Below are 24,039 nucleotides of genomic sequence, written 5' to 3'. Positions count from 1 at the left end.
CAGATGCAAGTATAAAGAAATATGCATCTTTACGTGTCGCTGTTTTGTGCCCTGTACTAAAAAAACGAGTTAATTATTTTAGTTTCAACCGCAACATTTCGTTCCTTTTTATTTCCTCGATGTTACGGCATAACTGCAATGCATATCAAGTCCCTGCCAAGGTCTGAATTTGGACGCTCCGAAAGCTTTGTGCAAACTCTCAGCGTGGATTTAAAGTTCCCGCGAAATTTTAGGGGCGAGACCTGGCTTCACCTGGTGCCGCTTATTCGGTGCCGCCTATATATCGCATGTAGGGATCATTTCTGAAGACAATTTTGTGTGCGACGTGCTTCATATTCGTATCATGGTTTTGGTACGTAACTATGGATCTAGGGTACTTTAATATCAAATACCGCGCCTATTCAACATTGTTGAGCATCACATACATTTTATGCACCCCGCTTTAACAATTTGTCTGAAACTACGATAAATTATCGATAAAATCAATCTCATTAACTTTTTTGTGTACACCACATATACGTGTTTTAGATTTTTTTGCTGGTTGGCGTTGCATTTTGAATGCTCATAATTTAATGCATATAGGTAAATATTCTTAAAGTGTTTCTGTGATACGCTTGTTTTCATCAAGTGTTTGCATGATGTCTACCTGTATTGCTTTATTTGCAGTTAAAGTAATGTACATGCATAATTAATTGAATTGTTTGGTTGCTGTATTAATGTAATCAAAACCATGTGCACGCATGTCGAATGCACATATGAGTAAGAGCCTCTGTCAGGCCATACGGCCTTTAACTCTTACTCCTCTTTCTGTATGAAAGAAAAATACCATATATTTTTAATTTTTTTAATTCCGAACTTCAAGAAGTGGTTAATTTTTACTTGCCGCGTTCAACATGACGGACGGCCCAAAAATGGTGCTCCACATGGACTCGCAAAATGACAGTGACTCCTGCATACGACAGGGCTTGTCCGCGATCTTCTCATAGAGGGGGTTTCTTCGCCCGCCTACTTCGCCAATCCTAAGCACCGTGCGGCGGATCTTCATACCACCCCGTGCATAGAGATAAAGAATGAATTTAAGCATGAGCTTAGTGCGTATGCGATATCTTCAATCACATAAATTAACCAACATATGGTAACTTTGGTTGACAAGAACCATCGTTCGCCCGCACAAGCCAACAATTTCAAGAAGTCAGCCAACGGTAGTCGACATTGGCAACTTTATTTATTTATTTATTTATTTATTTATTTATTTATTTATTTATTTATTTATTTATATATTTATTTATTTATTTAATAATCAGGCCTCTATATACAAAGCGTACATCCGGAGTACAAAGTAACTACAACAATCACAACTCAATCATTAAATTGCGCAATTAAATATTTCAGCGGGTGTGCATAAAATTAGCATACATGTTCAAGACAAATGAGAATGTAGTCAAACGGTGATGTTTTAATGGTAGAAGTCGTCATAACAGAACACGGGTTTGCATGCTGAAGAGCTGACTGGAGGCGTGGGCAGCGATCGCACGTCGTAATCTTTCTTTTCTCTTCGTAGCCAAGCCCCATATCCCATAGAGTTCCCTAACATTAATTAGCAGAGACTTTGGCGCTGCGATCATTAAGCGAGCACGGGAATGATGGGTAGTACACGGATTTGCCGAGTCTTCGTATTTGCGGGCGGCTAATCGCACTTGTGGCTTCGTTTGATGCAGTGTTTCGGCTTTGTTTTTAAAGAAAAAAAAACAACAAACTTTTTTGAACTTCTTCGGAATGGTCGCCGCCGACGGTAAAATTTCCTGTTTGATGAGGCATGTAAGGATCTCGCTTTAATGATAAAGTTGTACCCTATAAACACGACAACATGAGACACACATAAAGTAAAGAATTGGGCTGAGCTTCGCCTTCAAGATAATGTCTGGCTTTGTGCGCCTTGCCTTCTGAACGGCTTCAGTTCTCGGTGTGGGACCTAACCTTGCCGCAAGGAAGCGAACGCCTATCGCAAGCACATTTGTTAAGTGGCCACAATGCCTTAATTACGATACTCTCTTGGAGTACTTCGACGCAAAAATTTTAGTCTGTCTGTACCTTTGTCTGTTTGTCCGCCGTAACGATACCCCAAATGGTCAACCTCATCCGCAGCGCCCACCAATATTGATCGAACTTCAGCGTTCATACTTGTGCGATAGTCAATTAAAAAGCAATTATTGCGCATATTGCATTTATACTTGTGCGATTGCCAATTAAAAAGCAATTATTGCGCATATCTGAGGCACCACAACAACACGCCAATATTTTGTATGTGTGTCTTGATACTAGAGAAGGCATACATAAGTAATTCAAGGACCATAGCGTTTATCACGCTGCTCTAACAATGCAATGCGATGCTCAAAAATGCAAGTGTTTCCAACGCTTTGCTAAGACGACATGGTGGTGGCACCTGCCAGTCGCTCTGCGTTGTACATTTTATCGCCTCCGAGGCAGGCGCGTTAGCCATCCTTTGTTTTCAAAGATAACTGCCAGACAGCGCTCGTGTGTAACGTGCCTCAATGCGCTCGTTCGCCTTCGCTGCACGGATCGAGACACTAACGCAGCGCCTCTAGAACACAATTCACAGATTTTTTCGCACAGAACATCGAATAAACGTTTTGTTCACTCCCTCCAGACCCAAGACTATCGTCTTTCGACGACGTTTGCAGTGAAACATGCAGATACGGTGCCAATTATTTCTTTGGCGAATCAGCGAAAGGCCCACTACGAAGGCAACACGGCGAACATTACGCAGCGTTTCACTTTGATGATTTTGCTGATGACAATGGGTAAATATGGCTGAGCGTTTTGTAATGGGTGCACCCTTTGAACGTCCACTATAGTTGCTCAACTCGCATATTTGTATGCGTGGCACGATTCTACGCATCTGTCATGCAACATATGATGCATTAAGAATACTCCATCCACTAGATGGCATTGATTGATATGGGGGGTTTAACGTCCCAAAACCACCATATGATTAAGAGAGATGCCGTAGTGGAAGGCTCTGGAAATTTCCACCCCCTGGGGTTCTTTAACGTGCACTCAAAGCTGAGCACACGGTCATATGGTATGCAGCATTGCCGGCTCCGTCGAAAATGCAGCCGTCGCATCTGGCATTCGATCCCGCGACATGCACTAGATGACGTTCATTTAGTGTAACTGGGATTTAAACGCACAAAAAGCACAAAGGAACACGGGACAAGTGCTTGCCTTCGCGTTTTTTTTTTATTCGCGCTTAGATCACAATTATGCCATGCATATCCAACTAGATCAACTTTCGATTCTGTTGCAATTCATTTAGTGTTTTTTTTTTTTCAAGGCAGTTTCCACAAATCTTGTGGCTCTGTGGCAGAGCACCTGGTTACCACGGAGACGGCCTAGGTTCGATGCCCACTCGGACCCGGAGATTTTCATTATTTAATAACGCGAAATCGACAGAGCTCGTTTCGCAGAAATTCCGGCGTAGGCCTCCGTGGCGGCGTCGTTAGTTGTGAGCGAAAAATCGTTAAATATGCAAATAAGATAAAAAAAATTCTGAGTCTTGGTGGGAATCGAACCAGGGTCGTTTGCCTGGCAAGTTAGTGTTCTACGGCACAGCCATGCCTCTGCTTGTGCACACAGTGAAAATAACTTCCTCTGCTCGGAAATGCAGTGAAAGCAACTTTCATGCTTTACAAACACGCGTGGCGGTTACGAACAGCAACTTGGCTGTTACTACCTGCACTTACTACGTGGGTCGTCAACGTTCTGTCGCGCATTTACTACCATGTGCACATTTACTACCTACATCAGCCAATTTTATCTCCACTGCTGGACGAATGTCTCTTCCAATTATCTACCTGGAAAAATTGTAGCTCTAAATTAAGTATACTCCGTGTTTTCACTAATTTCAATAGAGCAATATGTGCAAGCGACCTATTCGCGAACACTTCACACGTACCTCATTCACAATATGTTCACTGTGCAAAAAGCAAGCAAGCTGTACGTCACATGCGTTGCAAGAACTGTTTTGTGACTTCGGTTAAGAATATTGGATTCTCGCTACTACGAAGAAAAGTCCAGCGATCAACCAGCAATATGAAGCCGCCAGTTTTTCGGAACAATCACTATTCGGGACATGAAGTCAGTTATTCTGCTTGAGTTTATTTTGTCCTGGTAAATTCTTCTAAGCTGTAACCTTCAAATAATTAATCCAAGTACAAATATAGAGCCGGAGATACTCACTATTGGTCTGTCGGAAAGAGCTAACAAGTGCTGCCTTGCAATTATAATCGCGTGAACCGGTGTGGTCACCGGGGCCAGCGCCACAAAGAGGCCCACCTGCATAAAAGTGCGTCACTTCAGCGCCAAGCCAGTTTAGTGTTTCCAATACAATATACCGAATTGTGGGACATCAAACGGATTGCGTCCACATTGAAGCCTCTGTTTATTATACGGGAACCCATAGCACATTTAGCCTCACTTTCTTGAAATACTTAATCTAGAATCAAAAGACTTACGGTCCGGACTCAATATTCACCAAAGGTGGCCGTGTCATGAATTATGACGTGTTTTTATCGTGAAAAAGTGCTGCCTCTGCATCTAGTGCATTCTGTCTAACGAGAAAATGGTTGAACTTTCTTAGGAACATGGATTGCTTATCTAAACAACCTGTTTAGCGTTGTCGTGTGTTTTGTGTATGTTCTGTATCTGCCGTGCACAAGTGCATACCTTCATAGCCAGCTAGGATGACTTGCTGAGAGTGTCACCATGCAAACCCTCCAATACTTATTAAACAAACCACCATACCGTCATCTTTCACATCCTGTCTTTACAGCGCTGTGACATCATTTATAACCCATTTTTCTTTATCAGCTGGAACAGTCTCAAAGAAAATAGTTTATCTATGACGTCTTTCTAGTGTTTTCCCTTTGTCGATGCGTAATATGGCTTTCAACAGTCAAATGTAAGGTCGCACGTATACTCGACGGGGGGCCGAAGTGGCTCAATACAAATTAGGGGCGTAGCCAAATATTTTTTATGGGGGGGGGGGGGGGAGGCACAGGCATCAGCTTTCCTCTGTTACCCGACTACCAGTGGTAGTTTGAACAGATTGTGTTCATGTATGTCAAAGTCATGACACTCCCCATGTGTACGCTTGAAAAGAGAGTAAGTGAAAGTAAAGTAAAGTAGTCGCAGTATAAAATACAATAAACGACAGGTACAGTGCGACGGCCTCTCGTCGCACCACTGAACGGACTAGTCTTCGAAAGCGCATAATTGCGATGACCCGCCCGATCGGAAAATACATCGTTACTTCATAATCTCTGTTAAGCGTATTAGATTGATATGTGGGGTTTAACGCCCAAAATGATTATGAAAGACGCCGTAGTGGAGGGCTCCGGTAATTTCAACCACCTGGGGTTCTTTAACGTGCACCCAAATCTGAGCACATGTGCCTACAACATTTCCGTTTCCATCGGAAATGCAGCCGCCGCAGCCGGGATTTGAACCCGCGACCTGCGGGTCAGCAGCCGAGTACTTTAGCCACTAGACCACCGCGGTGGGGCGTTGGCAGAAATCAGGACTATCGCACTCGTGAAATCACTGAAGCCTGCCACATAGTGCTAGACGGTTCGTCAACAGCATCTGTTTGTCTGTCAACAAAAGAATTATCGTTCTTGTAAGAGAACGTGTAATCATGCCGTGAAATCTTGTCATCCCTTACTGTATTTTTTTTAATTTTCTGTATATATTTTCCTTTCGCGTTCAATAAAAGAAAGTTTACTTGAACGTCAGCGCTTGTCGGTATTTTTTTTTCTGTGTAGAATATCGTGCTTATCCTATTTCACATTGCGATTGCTGATAACGCGCGTGTACCTTTTCATTGTAGGCTGGCACCGACGACAGTAAGCCGAACATGATGAGCGACCCCTGGGAGTGGCCGATGTAGCCAAGTCTGGAGCAGCCGGTCTCTCGGAGGACGTAGTCGATCATGGCAGGAACGTCGTATTCGATCATCTGATCGAACCTGAGTTCGCACAGGTTAGATCACGACTGAACACATTATCTTCTACATCAAGTCAGTACAGCCACTTGTCACTATGGGAATGCATTTTCCATCTCCAGTTTTCCTCGCAATGTATTAGCACACCGGCTGTCTTTTTTTGCCCCTTCCCCCCCAATCCACCCTGTAAACGAATTTAATCCGAAATACGTAATTACAGAATAGTGAAACAACGTAGTGCATTAAACGGGGGGCCCGAAACATTGTCGCAAGAGCTTGCAAAATATTGCCATGCATGTTTATCGCTTTATTTTTTAGGCGAAAGCCTTAGATGCCTTCAATCTTACAGGAAACTTGACGGACGTCGGAGAGAGCCCTCGTGGCGTCAGGTACCAGTGATGCAAATAATCATAATGTGATTTCGTCCACATACGACGGCATAATGACGACACAGATCGCTAAATTTTGTGACGTCATTATAAAGTGTAGCGTGACGTCATGTGACGTAACGCCACACTATGCCGTTGTAGCTTTCCACGCCTTTATAACGTGGCTTCGCGTTGCCTTCGTTATCGGCACACCTTTGATGAAGTGTCGATGTTGTGTGTTATAACGTGATCAAGTGTCGTCACAACTCTGCAAAACTTGTGACACCATGATGGCGTCCCAAATTTTGCTGACTTGTGACGTCATGACTTCATGTGGTGAGGTCGTCACGTGACGTTTTTTGTTTTGCGTCACTCGTATTAACGCCGATCTGAATTTTCGCTTTATGTTTCAAGGCTTTCGCCTTGAAACATAAATGAGATCATTGAATGAGTACGACATTGTCTGGACTCATTTTGTTGAAACCTTTACACAAGAAAATAAAGCAGCTACTAGTGGTGCCAAGCCTCAAGAAAGCGTAGAGCTGGGCAGCCTTCTTCGCTTTTTTCTTTCTTTCCTCCTCCCTTCCTTTTCTTTCTCTTTGTAATTCTATATATTTCTTCCTGTCTCTCTATTTTTGCGCGATAGCGTCAAAGAGCTCCTTTCGCAAGATTGCGGCGTTGGCGTCGCTGGTTATGAGCGAAAAATTGTTTGCATGACCGAAAAATCGAAAGATATGCAAATATTCTGGATCTGATTGGGGATTGAATCCGGGTCGTTTGAGTCCGAATGGGGATCGAACTCGGGTCTTTTGTGTGGAACGCGGCTGTTCTATCACACAGCCATGCCTCGGCTTGCGAATACAGTGAAAATCACTCCCTCTGCTTGGAAATGCACTGAAAGTAACTTTCTTGCTTTTACAAACACACGTGTCCTATATAAATGTTTAACAATACAACATGAATTATGGCAGTAGCAATGCGTGGTTCAAGTGTACATTACCCTGGGGCGTCAGAACATAGGATTATCATAATGGCTTCATAGTTAAAACCAGTCACCCACTACAAAAGGCACACACGTTACTTCACCCTTAAGACCATGCACCCACGTATTGGGTGCATGGCAAGTTTGAAAAGATTTCACACACTAAGTGTTTAACGCACTAGGAACAGAATATCGCTACCGCGTAGAACTCTTAAAGGCAAAGCTTAAGGGCCCCCCAATTTTGTTTCCCTTTATCCCGCTACGTTGCGTTTGCTTCCACTCTTTTTCTATTTTTATACGTAGTTTTACCTGCCTTATGCCTTGCAAACTAGTTACATTTGTTTGCTGATGATAATGAGTGATCATCAAGGCGCTCCAAGAACAAGAGGAAGAAGACGTCTACTAGGCGCGAGCGCGCTCAAAATGCTACACATCCCCCTTTGTGGGCGAGTGCCAGCAAAGCTGAAGGTCATGATCATCATCATCATCATCATCATCATCACATGGAACATTATGCCAAGCGATGACGTCAACACACGACAGCATACGACAGCCCGTATCCCTAAAGCGCTCCGCACTTAAGCCAAGTCTGCACTCACGTGAAGTCCCAGAAACTGGCGTTATTGTCCGGGCTGATCTTCACGTGCTTGCGGGAGAGAGTGCTTCCGCGGAGATTGCCGAGCCAGACGTCGTAGCCGGCATCGGCCAGCACGTATCCTGCGGTCAAGCGACCACAGTCACCACATTGTCCCTGCTTGTGGTGGAATGGAGTTGGAATAACTAACAGTGAGTCGGTCAGGAATTCATCACGAGGCTACAACCCTGCTCGTGATTGTACTTGTAACGTGACTGCTGTACAGTGGTCACCGAATAAAAGAAGCGCGCTGTGCAATATCGTCACAGGGCTGTGACGTCGACGAAGGGAGCAGACTGTAGCTCGAAGATCGAATTGTTTATTAGGCCGAATTTGTGGCCAGTCAACGAAGAGTCAGATTACAGCAGTACGCATTGACTCTGATAGGGGCGAACTGAGCGTCGTCCGTCCATTAACTGAGAAGCGCGTCGGCTTTAATACGCATTCACGCCGTCGAATATTCTGTCATTCGCTAGCGACCGCGTAGGTTACAGAATAATCTGTAATGCTCGAGAAGTGGACGTAATTTCAACAAAACGATCTTCTACAGTACTGAACCTTCTCGAACACTTCAGGCGTGGTGTCCGCTTAGAACTACTAACAGTATAATGGGGCGATAACAAAACTTAAGGAAGGTAGCAGTGCCCCCCTCTGAAAACACCGTCGTCCCGATGCCTTAATTGATTGATATGTGGGGTCTAACGTCTCAAAACCACCATATGATTATGAGAGACACCGTGGTGGAGGGCTCCGGAAATTTCGAGCACATGGGGTTCTTTAACATGCACTCAAATCTGAGCACACGGACCTACAACATTTTTGCCTCAATCGAAAATGCAGCCGCTGCAGCCGCCGCAGTCGGGATTCGATCCCGCGACCTGCCAGCAGCCGATTATCTTAGCCACTAGACCACCGCGGCGGGGCATCCCGATGCCTTAACAAAAAATGAAAGCACAATAATAAAGTAAGAAAATAAACTATCAGTACAAGCAATAAAGCACAGCTACAAAACGAAGATACAATCCTCAGGTTCATTGGCGCGCATGAAATGGCTTCAGGCGGACGACATGGGCTACTTCAGGTCGTGCACGGCGCTGTTCAGAGTTAGTAATGTCTTCGGGGACAATCTCGTAGTCGACTGGGCCGTGACGTTTATACCCTGTATGGTCCGAAGTGCCGTCGCAGAAGATTTTTCACCGAGTCCACGTCGGTGTATCGGCGTCCACACCCAAACGTGGTCACCAGGCTGGTGTTCCACGAAGCTACGTTGGAGATTGTAACGGTGGCTCCATTTGCTTCCGGAATTCCATTTCGGAAACGGCCCCAGGAGGTCCATCCCGATCTGCTGAAACAGTCGCCGGGTACAGTCGATTGGCTGGAGAAAGCCTGCTGGTTTTGTGGGCGGTGTCTTTTGTCGCTGACAGTCTCGGCACCTCCTTACGCAGCGAGACACGTCGGCGACAAGGCGCGGCCAGTAGTACTTTTCTTGTACTCTTGTTAGCGTGCGGGAAAGTCCGAGCTGTCCAGCCGTAGGGTCGTCGTGTAGAGCCTGAAGAATTTCTGGTCGCATTGCCGAAGGTACAACAATGAGATCGCTGGCTCGGGCCGGAGAGAAGTTCTTCTTTTAAGAGGACGTTGATTTTTTTTTTTTAAATGACGCCAGTCTTCGCTTGAATAGTTGTGAGACGACTGTGGTCCGTCTCTCGAGGTATTTCCCTAGGCTCCCAGTTCCGGGTCGGCTTACTGTCACTCGGCGAAATCGTCGGCACTTATGGTTCCTAAGAAGCACACATCAGCCTGGTCGTCTTGCGGTGGTGGATAGACGGGGGCGCGAGACAGCCAGTGGGCGTCGGAGTGTTATCTTCAGGCAATGTCGAATTCTTGAAGTCAAGTTAGCTATATCAACACTCTTAAAAAAAGGCAGTGCTACTTACTAACTTTGAGGTAGTAAATTGTTGTCACAACATTGCCTACATGAGTAGTAACTGTAGGTGGTAGACCACAGACATTTACTACCTCTGGTTGCTTCTAAGGTAGTAAACGTCTGTGGTATACTACCTGCAGTTACTACCTAGGTAGTGAATGTTGTGACAACAATTTACTACCTCAAAGTTAGTAAGTAGCACTGCCTTTTTTTAAGAGTGCAGACAGGGCTTGGTCACTCACCACTTTGAAAGCCCTGCCGTAGAGGTAAGGGTGAAACTTTGACGCTGCCCAGATGATGGCAAGGCACTTGTTTTCTGTTGTGGAATAATTGGCCTCGGCCTCGGATAGCGATCGGCTAGCGTAAATGATAACCATTTCCAAACCTTTCCGGTGGGAGCGGTGGTGTTGTCTAGCGGCGAAACTGCGGCAATGCGGCGTCTTGGCGTAGGAGTGGAGGAGGGGCCTGACGGTGGGCTGCTGCAGCATAATTCATGGCTTGCACTTGCGGCTGTGGAAGCTGAGAGCCGCCCAGCGATTGTGTGATCAAATGGCGTGCGAAGTCTGCAATGCAGTCAACTTGAGGCTCCGCTGAAGGTAGCAATTTCGCAGCTCCTCTTGCACGATCGCTCGGATCGTCTCACGCAGGTCAGTGGTTCCTAGTGCTTAGATGTCGGCGTAGCTTGTAGCCGAGAAGCTTCGGCTGTATTGCCGTGTCCGCATCTCGAGCGTCTTCTCAGTTGTAGATGCTTCCGAGGCGAATTCAGCGACCTTCTTCGGCGGGCTTCTGATTAATCCGGCGAAGAGTTCTTGCTTCACACCCCTCATGAGGAAGGTCACTTTCTGCTCCTCGGTCACGCAGGGGTTGGCGTGGTGGAACAGCCGGGTCATCTCTTCAACGAAGATACTCGCGTTTTCGTTGGGAAGTTGCACACGTGTCTCCAAGGCACTAGCCGCACGTTCCTTGCGGACGACGCTCGTGTAGGCGCTCCGGAGCGTCATCTCAAAGCGATCCCAGGTTCCTATAGCGAGGGTTCCCGTTTCTCGAACCACGTCTCCGCGGCGTCTTTCAGGTTAAAGTAAACGCGGTGCAACTTTTCGCCGGGGTCCGAGCTGTTCAAGGAGGCGAGTCAGTCCTATACTATAGGTCTCCAGCCAGTTTTCTGGGTCATCAAACGATGATCCGCGGAAAGTAGGGGGTACTTTTCGGCTCTTGTTTTATCATGAACTTATACCAACATGCCCAACTGGCAGTCATCCTACATGTAATTCACGTCTAACTTTGTATGGTAACGAAAAAGTAACGATGTTACTTTTTCTCGGTAACTGTAAATGCAACATGTTTTTTTTTTTTTGGAAACACGATAAGTGTAACGGTTTTTTTTTTGGGGGGGGGGGGGGAGGCTTAGGTGTTTAGGTAGCTGCAACTATAAACCTGTTACTCTTTGCCGCAACGTGGCCATGAGTGCGATGAACAGCTGCGTGCCGGAACTGCATTCGCACAAGTGCAAAGAGCCGCATGCTGTGGGCATGCCTGCAGGTCCTCTTGAAGGGCGAATTCCCAGACGGGAGTGGATGGAAGGCTACGCTCCCCAGTGCCGACCGCAATTGCAAGACCGCTTAATACGGCGGCTGAAGACGCCGCCAGGACCCACGGGATCACGGCCGTCGTCTAGGGTGCTCCCCCCCCCCTTTCCTCCTTTAAAAAGGGGAGGAGGATCTTTGTCCTGGTTGAATAAAGTTTGTTCATGATGACCATCATCGTCGTATGCGCATCATTTGAGTTTATCAGTTATAGGCTGTGAGAGGGTGAAATTGTATGTCGTGATAGTGTGTGCTGTTGACCTTTTTTATGTCAATGTGCGCATGTGCCACAAGTACGTATTCAAGCCTTCGTGCTATGAATAAATCAATTGGAAGTGAGCGTTGTGCGTGGTTGATGCCTGAGTGTGTGTGAGAGTATGCCGTGTGTTAGCGCTCGAATTAAGTTTTAGGAGTCATCACTAGGGATGACGCCGTCGGTGACGATGTTTGATCTTCGCGTTAAATGGTGCATCCAAGGGAATGCATCTGAGTTTCTTGAGCACGCACTGCGAATGATATACGCGTATTTCTTCAAATAAATCCGTTGCTCGTTGTGTCCTGTCCCGTGTCCTGTCTTGTGTTTTTTTTTTTCGCGCAATCGGGAACCAACTCACCCAACCAAAGGTTTTCGAAGTATAGTCGTTATCGTACCGAGGCTCTGGTCTGCATAATTGGTCACCCACGTGGTGGCCGAGCTAAGCAGTCCGTGCACGAGGAGCAGGGGGGTTCTGCTGGCACCGTCACATTCAAGGTAAGGCGAACCAGTTGTGGTCTCTTCAGTCTCCAACCTGCCTCGAGGTATCCTGTAGAGGCCGAGTACGTAGCCGTCGTCTGTCACTATTTTCCGGGATTCCACGGGGTAGCCACGGTCTTCGATCAGCTCTTCCTGCGCAGAGGCGTGACCAACAAAGGTTGCAGTTGAATGTTTTGTACGCATCGCAGTGTATGGTGCATAAGCAACGGGATGTGCTTTTCTGTGCTTCTGTGAAAATAAGAAGGAATCTTGTAGAAGGACGAAAGGGGAATGTTGCACGAGGCAAAGTTTTTACTAGAGCTTGCTTTTGTTTGCAGTCATGGTTTGTGCTGAAAAAGCGAGATGCGAATTGCAGAAGTTGCCTTTAAATAATCTTTGTTACTTTTCCACACTTTCGTTTAGGTTCTCCTAAGGCACATGATTTCTTTTTTATTCACAGTTCATTTATTCATGAAAAATTTTGCATTCTGGTTGAATTTACGATAATCACAGCAAACCTGTTCACACGCGTCCTATGAAGACCTCCGTACTATCAGCGTGAAATGAAACCCGAACAGCGGCAAGCATTCGCTATGGTAGTGCACATTGTCCAGTTATCACCATTGACGTACGCGCACATCCTGTTCGGCATATGTGTGGGCCTATCCACGATAAGTGGACGGCGGGCGCTATACACTGTCGCGAAGTCTTGCCACTGTACGGGTTTCATTTGACGCTAATAGGACATGCAACCTGTGCACATGACAAGAAGACAACAGGCTTGTCATTGCGTTTTATACAAGTCAACTCGTAATAGAGCAACGCAATAGACGGAACGCTAAAACACGTGTCCCCATTTTTCCAGACAGCGAAAACTTCACATAGCTCTCGATATCTGCAAAATGGCGACACGTGTGTTAGTACACTTCCCATTGGGTTGCTCCATTACGAGTTGACTTACTTGGATAAGACTTGATGATGTTGCAGGCTTGTAGTCTTCTTGTCATATGCCTAGGTTGCGCGTGCATGTTTTACTCTTATTCTCCCTTTTCTTTTTCTGTTTCGTTTGAATAAATCACTCAGTTGCCTGTCAGCGCTCGTGTTAAGTTTTCTTCTGTGTCTTTTGCACTGTTTCAAAGTGAATAATTATTAGCGGTTACATGTACGAACGAGCCCACAACTTCGGGTCCCTTTAATCCCTTTCGGTGCCATATTACTGTCCTTTATAGCTTTTCGAGGTTCTGTAAGACTCAGTGTTTTCTAGTGTTGTCGATAATCGCGCAATTTCTCATTGCGGAGCATGTGAGGGCTCAGTCAATGCCACCTAGATGATTTGAAGTCTGATCACTGTATCTGCCGTGAGCTCTGACGTCACTCCGTTTATACCAGTGAGTTCCGCTGCACAGACGTGCCTACGCTTGCTCCCGCCGCTCCACAGACATTGCCAATCCTGACGAACGTTTTAGTGGCGTGCTGGTGTGCTTGTTGGCAACGCGAAAAGACCGTGTTTTTCTGTGTCCGTGAACTGCAGCGTGGATATACGATGCGCTTTGTGCACTGGATATTCGCAATCTGTACGGCTACAAATCCGAACGGTTGGGCGATGCGGCGTGGCAAATTGTCGCGGCAGAGGGACCGAAGTTGCGAGTGTTCTGGTTTCTTGGGGATAACCGAAAAACGAAATGGGAGCGTGTGGTTCATCAAGCTGGCGTCGACATTAGTTTTCTTCGTGACCCGAAGGTACGTGTGTCCGCACTATATACTTATTTATAAGTCGTTCCAATGGCACCACTTCTTGCTATAAAATAAAGGTGCGATGTGTGTTTCTGACTTGTTATCGTAAGCCCTGGCATTCAAATAATAAACGCGCGTGGCAGCACGTTTACAGAACAGGCGTTTTTCTTTCAGGGTCGGTAAAAATTTTGCTATTGGCAATTAGCGCAGCAGGCTTCTTGTTTTACGTCTGTTTATTTTGTTTAAAAAATGGAAGGAATGCAGTTGCATTGCTTATCGGTTTTGGGCAAAGTGCTTTTTTGCCGGTCTTCCGACCACTTCACAGCGGTATTATAGTTTTGCGCCAGTCTTGCCACTGCTAGCATATATCCTTATATGTTTCCTTGAAATTTACATGCGTGTGGACACTTGTGGTAAAGTGCTTTTGTAAATGGTTTTGAGGTGTTTGAGCTCTACTTCAAGCTAGAATATTTAGGAACCACTACCAAATATACCGATCCGAAAACCAGTAGAAGCACCCACGGGGGCTACACGGTTTGGTCTAGACCCAGTATTAACTTTTTTTTTCTAGGCCCTACGTTGTAGGAGCGACTGTATACGCACCACTGCGAGAGGGGACAGAGCAAAAGAGATACGCCGCTCCTTGTGTTGGTCAAAAGAGAGGTTTGTGAAACGAAAGCTTTTGTTTTCTCTTACAGTGGGCAGCAGCACACACGCTCCTCAATACCTACATGTCTATGAAGACAGATGTTCGAAATAGTACAAATGAAACTGCGGAAACCTTTAAAGTTAGGAGCAGTTTTTTTTTTGCACGTTCTAGATTGTGTGTGTGTGTGGGCTTGTGCGTGGCAATAAAGAATGAATAAAATTTACCTTATTTATTTCGTCACATTTGTGGTCCATCAAATTTCGCTCTTATATATTGACCACACGTTCGATAGCACGTTATTCGACTTTTTCGTGGTAAAAATGGCTCACATATAAATCTCCAAATGCTTTCAAGCGTAATACATCGCTTACGCCAGCGCCTTTATAAGCTTTTATTGGTGCAAAAGGCAAACTAAAAATGTTGAGCATGTAAAACTCGCCACAAATTCTTTCTTTTAACGGGAGACGATGGTGAAAATGGATTCACAGCCTCCAGTACGCGCGCTCGCTCGGAAAAAAACGTGACGTCACGGCGGCAGTGAGTAGGCCTGAAAATATTTTTATAGGTGGCACTAGTTCAGTTTTCTTACCGCAGCTGCGACGCTCACTTTTCGGCAATCACGGCATCATGCAGTAGCAGGGACCGTTCTCTCGGAAGTCTGCAACACTCGCAGGTTGTATCCAATGGCTGCCTACGAGCTCTCACTTTCGCGATCCGCACTTCACGCAGCTTCTTACCCTGCGGTGTTCGAGGGTCAAGTAGCTGTTTCAGCGCGTGCCATCAGACTCGTCCACTTGCTTCAAGTAAGATTTCGAAGCGACCCAGTGTCGCTACTGGGCAACTTTAGCACAACGTAAAGTGCGGCGCGGCACGTGGGGGCATCATGTGGCAAGCAGCACATCTGATCCAAACGATGCTCTTGATTTATGGCAACTGTCCGCCAATAGAAGCAGTCTGCTCGATGTCGAAATAAAGGTGGTGTACGCAGTGCCGGAGGAAGCGAGGGCTGTCCTTGTATAAAGAGAGGACGCTTAAGATAGCGACAAAATCGCCCTCCTCTTGTACGTTCATCTTGCTGCATATGACTATATGAGATGAGGCTGATATGTTTACCGCGGCGATTGCTTTCAAATTTTGCGCTTTTTTTTTCACCAAGCACGAGGGGTGCTTCTGGAGCCTTTTAGGATGTGTAGGAGTACAAAGATTCGATTCGTCATTTTAATCGGATCTAACTGTCCCCTGTAATATTGTTACGAGGTTGGTTGCTTCTGAGCGAGATGTATTTGCAGAGTAAAAACTACAGGCAAGAGACACAATGGCTGATTGGCCCAGTCGCGCGCCTGTCAGTCGCACCTCTTCCTTTTCTTCCTCTCCGTAGCAGGACCCCCGGGCGTTGGAGCGCCGTCTCGGCGAGAGTCCGGAGAAGTGCGACAGAAGTAGGGTTTCAAGCGCGAAACATGGACAATGTCAACTAGTGACGAACTTGGTGACGTATTGGAGTGCAATGGCGCTATCTCGTAGGTTACGTCGCTAACTTGACGTAAGACTAGGTAGGGTCCGGCGTATCGGGACAAAAGTTTTTCGGAGAGACCTACACGGCGACACGGTGACCAGAGGAGCACGTGGTCACCTGGGGCAAACGTTATATTTCGATGCCGGTGGTCGTAGCGGGCTTTTTGCATATCCTGTGACCTGGTGAGGCGAGACTGGGCAACTTGACGAGCCATGTGAGCCCGATCAATGGCTTCGCGCGCGTACTCGGAAGGAGATGGCACGAGAGGCAAGGTGGTTTCAAATGGCAATATGGGGTCGCGACCATATAAAAGATAAAAAGGCGAGAATCCCGCAGTGTCATGTCGAGAGGAGTTATATGCGAAGGTCACATAGGCCAACGTTGTATCCCAGTCTCGATGATCATCGGAGACGTACATCGAAAGCATCTCTGTGAGCGTGCGGTTGAGACGTTCAGTTAGGCCATTAGTTTGTGGGTGGTAGGCGGTAGATAGCTTATGGGCTGTAGCACACGATCGAAGGAGGTCATCGACAACTTTGGACAGGAAAGAGCGGCCGCGGTCCGTAAGCAGCTGTCGGGGTGCACCATGGTGTAAGATGACGTCATGAAGAAGAAAATCCGCGACGTCAGTGGCGCAACTGGTTGGCATGGCCTTTGTTATCGCGTAACGGGTCGCATAATCTGTGGCGACGGCAATCCATTTATTTCCTAGTGTCGTCGTCGGAAAAGGGCCAAGAAGGTCGAGTCCCACGCGATGAAATGGTTCAGAGGGGACTTCAATTGGGTGAAGATATCCAGCTGGCAGCAAAGAAGGTCTTTTCCGGCGCTGGCAGAGGTCGCAAGTGGCGACATATCGACGTACGCTGCGGTACAATCCAGGCCAGAAAAATCGACGTCGTACGCGGTCGTATGTGCGGGAAACGCCGAGGTGTCCCGCTGTTGGTGCGTCGTGAAGTTGTTGAAGTATGGCAGGCCGTAGATGACGAGGGATGACAAGCAGAAGCTCAGGGCCTTCAGTGGTGACGTTGCGGCGGTAGAGGATGCCGTCATGCAGCACGAACATACGGGATTCAGCGTCATGGCTGTCAGACTGGATGGCGTCGATGATAGTGCGCAATGACTCATCCCGTCGTTGTTCGATGCGCATATCGCTGACGTCTGTAAACGCCATTACTCTGCTCTCCAGGTCAGGCGCAACGGGATCAGGAGGATCTACCGGATATCGAGAAAGACAGTCTGCGTCCTTGTGCAAACGGCCAGACTTGTAGCTGACGCTAAACGAAAATTCCTGAAGCCTCAGAGCCCAGCGAGCCAGACGTCCAGTCGGGTCCTTCAGAGAAGTCAGCCAACAGAGGGCGTGGTGGTCCGTAACGACAGTGAAAATGCGACCATATAAATATGGCCGAAACTTGGCGACGGCCCAAACTAAAGCTAGACACTCTCTCTCGGTGATGGAATAATTCATCTCCTGGGGAGAAAGCAGGCGACTGGCGTAAGCTATCACGCACTGTCTACCGTGGTGCCGCTGAGCGAGAACTGCGCCGATACCGTGGCCACTGGCGTCGGTGCGAACCTCTGTGGCAGCAGAAGGATTAAAGTGGGCAAGTATGGGGGGCGTAGTTAGGTAGCCGATGAGAGCGGCGAACGCTTGAGCCTGCTCAGGGCCCCATGAGAATGTGGTATCCTTCTTCAGCAAATCTGTCAGTGGCCGGGCAACGTCAGCGAAGTTTTTCACAAAACGGCGAAAGTAGGAACATAAGCCGACGAAGCTACGGACGTCGGATGTAGAACGGGGCACTGGAAAGCTACGGACGACGCGGATCTTTTCGGGATCTGGTTGGACACCATCGGCGTTTACAATATGGCCCAGAATGGCAATCTGACGGTGACCAAATTGACACTTCTTGGAATTGAGTTGTAGCCCAGCTGTTCTGAAGACTGCGAGAATTGCAGCGAGACGGGTCAGGTGGCTATCGAAAGTAGATGAAAAGACTATCACATCGTCTAGGTAACAAAGACAAGTAGACCACTTGTAACCACGCAGGAGAGAGTCCATCATTCGTTCGAATGTGGCAGGGGCGTTACATAGTCCAAAAGGCATGACCTTAAACTGGTATAAACCATCTGGTGTAATGAAGGCCGTCTTCTCGCGGTCCATTTCATCGACAGAAATCTGCCAGTAGCCGGACCGGAGATCTATAGACGAGAAGTATGTAGCCCCGTGTAGGCAGTCCAACGCGTCATCGATGCGTGGTAGCGGGTACACGTCTTTTCGTGTGATCTTGTTTAGGTGGCGATAGTCAACGCAGAAGCGCCAGGTACCATCTTTTTTCTTCACAAGGACGACAGGGGAGGCCCAAGGACTACTTGATGGTTCTATGACACCTTTGTTGAGCATTTTGTCCACTTCTGCTTGGATAACTCTACGCTCAGTGGGGGAGACACGATAGGGGCGTCGGCGAATAGGACTGGCGTCACCAGTATTTATACGGTGCTGAACAGTGGATGTTTGCCCTAGAGGTCTGTCGTCGAAAGAAAAAATGTCGGTATATGACGCGAGAAGGCGATGGATGTCATTGGCTTGCGCAGGGTTGAGGTCGGGTGCAATCATCTTCGAGAAACGATCTGGCCGAGAACAGGTGCTGTTCGCTACTGGAGACTGAAGTAAATCAATCTCGGTGGTGAGCGCTGCTATTTCGAATTCGTCAGCATTAGATACGCTGGCCAAGAACATGCCACGAGGAAGCACTTGAGGGCACAAGCTGAAATTGAGAAGTGGAAGCGAGGTACAATTGTCAGTAACAGTCACAAGCGTATTGGGAATGGCAATGTTGCGGCTCAAGAGGACGTCGGCGAGAGGAAGGAGGACATATTGACCATCGGGAACTTGGGGCTGTGCGGTCAAAACGACGAAGGTGGCTGCCTGAGCTGACAGCCGCACATCCTGAAGAGAGCACAGGCGCGGCGGGGCAGTGGGGGGGTCAGCGACTATCTGAGGCAACTCTAGCTGAAGAACGCCTGTAGCACAATCGATCAGAGCAGAATGATTCGACAAGAAGTCCAGGCCTAGGATAATGTCATAAGGGCAGTGGTCAATCACGGCTAAAATGACAGAAGTAGTGTGGTCCTTTATACGTAAGCGGGCAGTGCACAGACCGAGAACCATCGGCGTGCCGCCATCGGCCACACGGAGCATTTGTGCAGCCGCTGGTGTCAGAACTTTCTTTAAACGTGTGCGTAGGCTTGAACTCATGACCGAAATGCTTGCGCCGGTGTCGACAAGTGCTTGTACAGGTTCGCCGTCTACTTTAACGTCTATTACACTTCGTCTGGTGGGAACGGAAAGAGGATTTGCTGCGGAAGTCGTCAATGCAGCACCACCTCCGGGGGCTGCATTTCTCAGTTTTCCGAGACAACGCGGCCGGAAGCCACGGGGGACGAGAAGCGCCGTGGCTGCGGCGAACGGGACGATGGGCGACGTGTTTGCGGCGATCGAGACTGGTGCCCACGTGGTGAAGGCGAGCGGCTGTACCAAGTGTTCCGAGAATGGTCAATGGCATTGGGCTCTTCGGCAGGTGGAAAGGTGCGGGCGGTATCGTCGAAACGGGTCATATTGGTCGTTGCGCGATGTGCCGAGGACCATGTGTTGCGGCAGTAACGGGCAATATGTCCAACGCGGTGGCAGTTGAAACATATAGGGCGGTCATCTGCAGTTCGCCACTCAGCCGGGTTGCGAGTACGTGGAGAAGACCGTCGGTCGGAGAAGGGCATCACGAAAGGGCGTTCGCTGACTCTAGGCGCGGTGACATGGCACACGGAATGCACTCCGATGTTTTCAAGCTCCCGGCGCACGATGGCTTGAACAAGAGGAACAGTAACAGGAGTGGCATCGGTACTGCGCGAATAGAACGCCGAGGGCGCCATAGCTTCCAGTTCACGACGAACAATGCGTGTAAGGTCTCCCGGCGGCGATGCACGTTGTGGTGTTGACTGGTCCTCGCAAGTAGATGTTGCAGCGGTGTTTGGGAGTCGAGCGAATGTTTGTAGAATGCGGCGACTTTTCACTTGCTCGAACTGACGACACTCTTTGATGATCGCGTCTACGGTGGAACAGCCCTTGCACATCAGGAGATTGAACGCGTCGTCGGCAATCCCTTTCAGAACATGTCCCACCTTGTCACCTTCTGTCATGTCGCTTTCGGCCTTTCGGCAGAGGGCCAGCACGTCTTGAATGTAAGCGAGGTATGACTCCGTAGGGGATTGGGCACGGCAGGCCAATTCCTTTTTGGCGGCGATCTTCCGACTGGCGGTTTTGCCAAACACCTCCCGCATCTTTGCTTTGCATTGGTCCCAGCTTGTGAGTTCTTCTTCATTGTTCTCATACCACACCTTGGCCGTGCCTCTCAAATAGAACAGCACATTAGCCAACTGAAGTGTGGGATCCCATCTGTTCGGCACACTCACTCGTTCAAACATGGCCAGCCAATCGTCAACGTCGACGCCATCGGTTCCGCAGAATGTACCGGGATCCTTGAGAGGCGTGAAAACGTACGGTTGCGACGCCATGTTCGTCGGAGACGCTGACGTTGACGCGGAGGGCTGAGCATTGGCCATGGCTGGAAGGGCGATGCGACGTCCGCTGCGGAGCTCCGTTGCCTGATGGTTACCCAGCACCTCTCACCAATATGTTACGAGGTTGGTTGCTTCTGAGCGAGATGTATTTGCAGAGTAAAAACTACAGGCAAGAGACACAATGGCTGATTGGCCCAGTCGCGCGCCTGTCAGTCGCACCTCTTCCTTTTCTTCCTCTCCGTAGCAATATATTTAAAAGGTACCATAACAACCACACACCGTTATGAAAACCTGGGGGGGGGGGGGGAGTGATCTCAAATGAAAAGAAGAGAAATGTGAGCCCCGTAACTGTCTCTAAGGGGAGGACACCTCAACAATAGCTCACGAGGGATGGGGGTAGAAAAGGGATTTAAAGAATATGATTAAAAGGTAAAGAGAGAGGAGAGAGTGAGGCGTAGAGACAGCGGATGATGGAAGTAAGGAGAAGACAGGAAAGATGGACACGGTTGCAGGAGTCCGACACCACTGGCGAGACTTCTTGTCGGCGTCAGGAGATTGGGCAAGTCCAGTAGGCCAGAGCTACGCTGTCGTCAAAGATCGGCGTCAGGAGATGGCCTAGAGCCAGCCCAGTCGGCCAGAGCTACGCTGACGTTGGAGATCGCGAGGGCACAACCGGTCGGCATGAAATCCAACGAGTGAGTCGTTATGAAAACATAGATGAATCCACAAATAGGTGAAAACGCAAGATCCTACCGTTGGACCTAGGCGTGGGAGTAGTCATTAGACGAGGATGCCCTGAGATGCTGCCGCCCATCGGGCTCTCATGACCAGGTCTGGATGATGTCGGTAATTGACACCAGACAGTGATGCTAGCGTCAACTGTGCCCTAAATAAATGACACACTACTCACGATGCTTCTGTCAGCGTCAGCGTCCTTGGGCAGCATTAGAGCGCGGGCGCCTCTGGTCTTCCAGGAGGACAGCGTGCCACCCACCAGAAGGAACACGAGCACAGAATCCCTGCACGTGAATCGGGGGCGTATACGTGTAACACATACCTTGCTCTGTCAACTGACGCTGCAACGAATCTGCATATGCTTGCTTGCCAATGCTCCATGTCACAGTGGAATGAGCCTCACTTCACGCATGCAAGATTACTCTTCCTTCATCCTACGTTAAGCTTACGGCTTCCAACAAAGCCCCGATGAGTGACGCTACTGTTCTGTGCAGACTACGGCTGGGCGTTGTGTTTGCCCGTGCGTACGCGTACCGCACAGGGATGGCGGACACCGCCGCCTGCGTACACTGCGGAAAAGAGATGGTTCGACACGTCATGTGCGACTTCCTGGAATGTAACATACAAAGACAATATCTTTCTAATACACTCAACAAGCTAGATGTCCCGCTTCTGCGTAGAAGAAAGCATACTGTACCATCGTCTAGACTCATCATCACAGAAGGCCGTGCAAGCGTTACTGGGTTTCGTCCGAACTAGGGCCTGTCTGAATGACTCTGAGTAGATAGATTTTGTGTGTGCGTGTGTGTCGGTGTTTTGTTCGTATTTATTTTTATCTGTCTCTTTCAACCCCCTATTCCCCAACCCCAGTACAGGGTAGAATACTGGATCCTAGCATCTGGTTAACCTCTTTGCCGTCCTTTTTAACACGAAAGTGTTTCATGCCGGCGTCCACCACGCCTCCGCTGACGTATTTCCGTCACGGATATGACGCTGTAAAATATATACCAACAGATTTATCAACAAAAATGAGAAGAAAAAAAACAAGAAAGAAAAACGAGAAATTTTCAGAGCCTTCCACTATGACGTCCCTTATAACGAGCTATAGTGATTTCGGCAGGCAAACTCTAGATATAATCTTTGATGTTCGCTTTTTTGGAAGCACTACATGTGTTCGTACACGTGACTATGGCCCCTAACCGTCGTGCACTATTAATAAGAAACACTGTGAAAAATAAGCTATATCTCTTTCTTTATATGTGATTGTGTAACTTGCTCATCTTCGCATCTACTGATTTGAGATAGGATCGTGGAATCGTATACGGGCTTGAGTCTATGCAGGCCTTTTTAATGTTAAGAATAACCGTGATGGAAAGGGTTCTTGTCTAACATATTCACATTTCGTGCTAGTCCACGGGTGCGTGGTCCGGCTTTTTCAAGCCAGCAGTATTTTATCCGTTGCTCGCAGTCATCATCATCATCAGCCTGACTACGTCCGCTGCAGGACAGAGGCCTCTCCCATGTTCCGCCAGTCAACTCGGTCTTGTGCTTGCTGCTGCCAATTTATACCCGCAAACTTCTTAATCTCATCTGCCCACCTAACCTTCTATTTCCCCCTTATCCTCTTGCCTTCTCTGGGAATCCAGTTAGTTAACCTTATTGACCAGCGGTTATCCTGTCTACGCGCTACATGCCCGGCCCATGTCCATTTTCTCTTCTTTATTTCAACTATGATATCCTTAACCCCCGTTTGTTCCCTAATCCACTCTGCTCTCTTCTTGTCTCTTAAGGTTACACCTACCATTTTCCTTTTCATTGCTCGCTGCGTCGTCCTCAATTTAAGCTGAACCCTCTTTGTAAATTTCCAGGTTTCTGCTCCGTAGCTAAGTACCGGCAAGATACAGCTGTTGTATACCTTCCTCTTGAGGGATCGGGGAAATCTACCTGTCATAATTTGAGAGTGCTTGCCAAACGTGCTCCACCCCATTCCTATTCTTCTAGTTACTTCAATCTCGTGGTTCGGCTCCGCGGTTATTACCTGCCCTAAGTAGACATAGTCTTTTACAACTGGAAGTGCACTATTACCTATCTCGAAACGCTGCTCTTTTCCGAGGTTGTTGTACATTACTTTCGTTTTCTGTATCGTTTTCTGTAGATTAATTTTAAGACCCACATTTATGCTCTTCTTGTCTAACTCCGTAATCATGAGTTGCAATTCGTCCCCTGAGTTACTTAGCAGTGCAATGTCATCGGCGAAACGCAGATTACTAAGGTACTCTCCATTAACTCTTATCCGTAACCGTTCCCATTCTAAGCTTCTGAAAACCTCCTGTAAGCACGCGGTAAATAGCATTGGGGAGATTGTGTCCCCCTGTCTTACACCCTTCTTGATTGGTATTCTGTTGCTTTCCTTATGAAGCACTATGGTAGCAGTTTATCCCCTGTAGATTTCTTCCAGGATGTTTATATATACTTCATCGACGCCCTGATTCCACAGTGTCTGCATGACGGCTGATATTTCTACTGAATCAAACGCCTTCTCCTAATTTATGAAGGCTATGAAGGCTATAGTGGTTGGTTATATTATAAG

The 24,039-nt window shown here is 47.7% G+C and overlaps 1 protein-coding gene across 1 annotated transcript; it reads right to left on the bottom strand.

The window, feature by feature from the left end:
- Positions 1-308: 308 nt before the first annotated feature.
- Positions 309-23,615, bottom strand: LOC142774542 (gastric triacylglycerol lipase-like). Its single transcript, XM_075874931.1, has 6 exons — positions 21,625-23,615; positions 12,165-12,399; positions 7,972-8,089; positions 5,896-6,046; positions 4,261-4,356; positions 309-1,039 (listed from the first exon to the last, which is right to left on the bottom strand). The coding sequence occupies exons 1-6, from the start codon at positions 21,658-21,660 to the stop codon at positions 869-871; spliced, it is 807 nt and encodes a 268-aa protein (XP_075731046.1). The 5' UTR covers positions 21,661-23,615; the 3' UTR covers positions 309-868.
- Positions 23,616-24,039: the final 424 nt, after the last annotated feature.

The sequence above is a fragment of the Rhipicephalus microplus genome, chromosome 10 (genome assembly GCF_043290135.1).
Source record: "Rhipicephalus microplus isolate Deutch F79 chromosome 10, USDA_Rmic, whole genome shotgun sequence".
Classification (NCBI taxonomy): domain Eukaryota; kingdom Metazoa; phylum Arthropoda; class Arachnida; order Ixodida; family Ixodidae; genus Rhipicephalus; species Rhipicephalus microplus.
The sequence above is the reverse complement of the archived record's forward strand: the minus strand, read 5'-3'. Positions and strand labels throughout refer to the sequence as shown.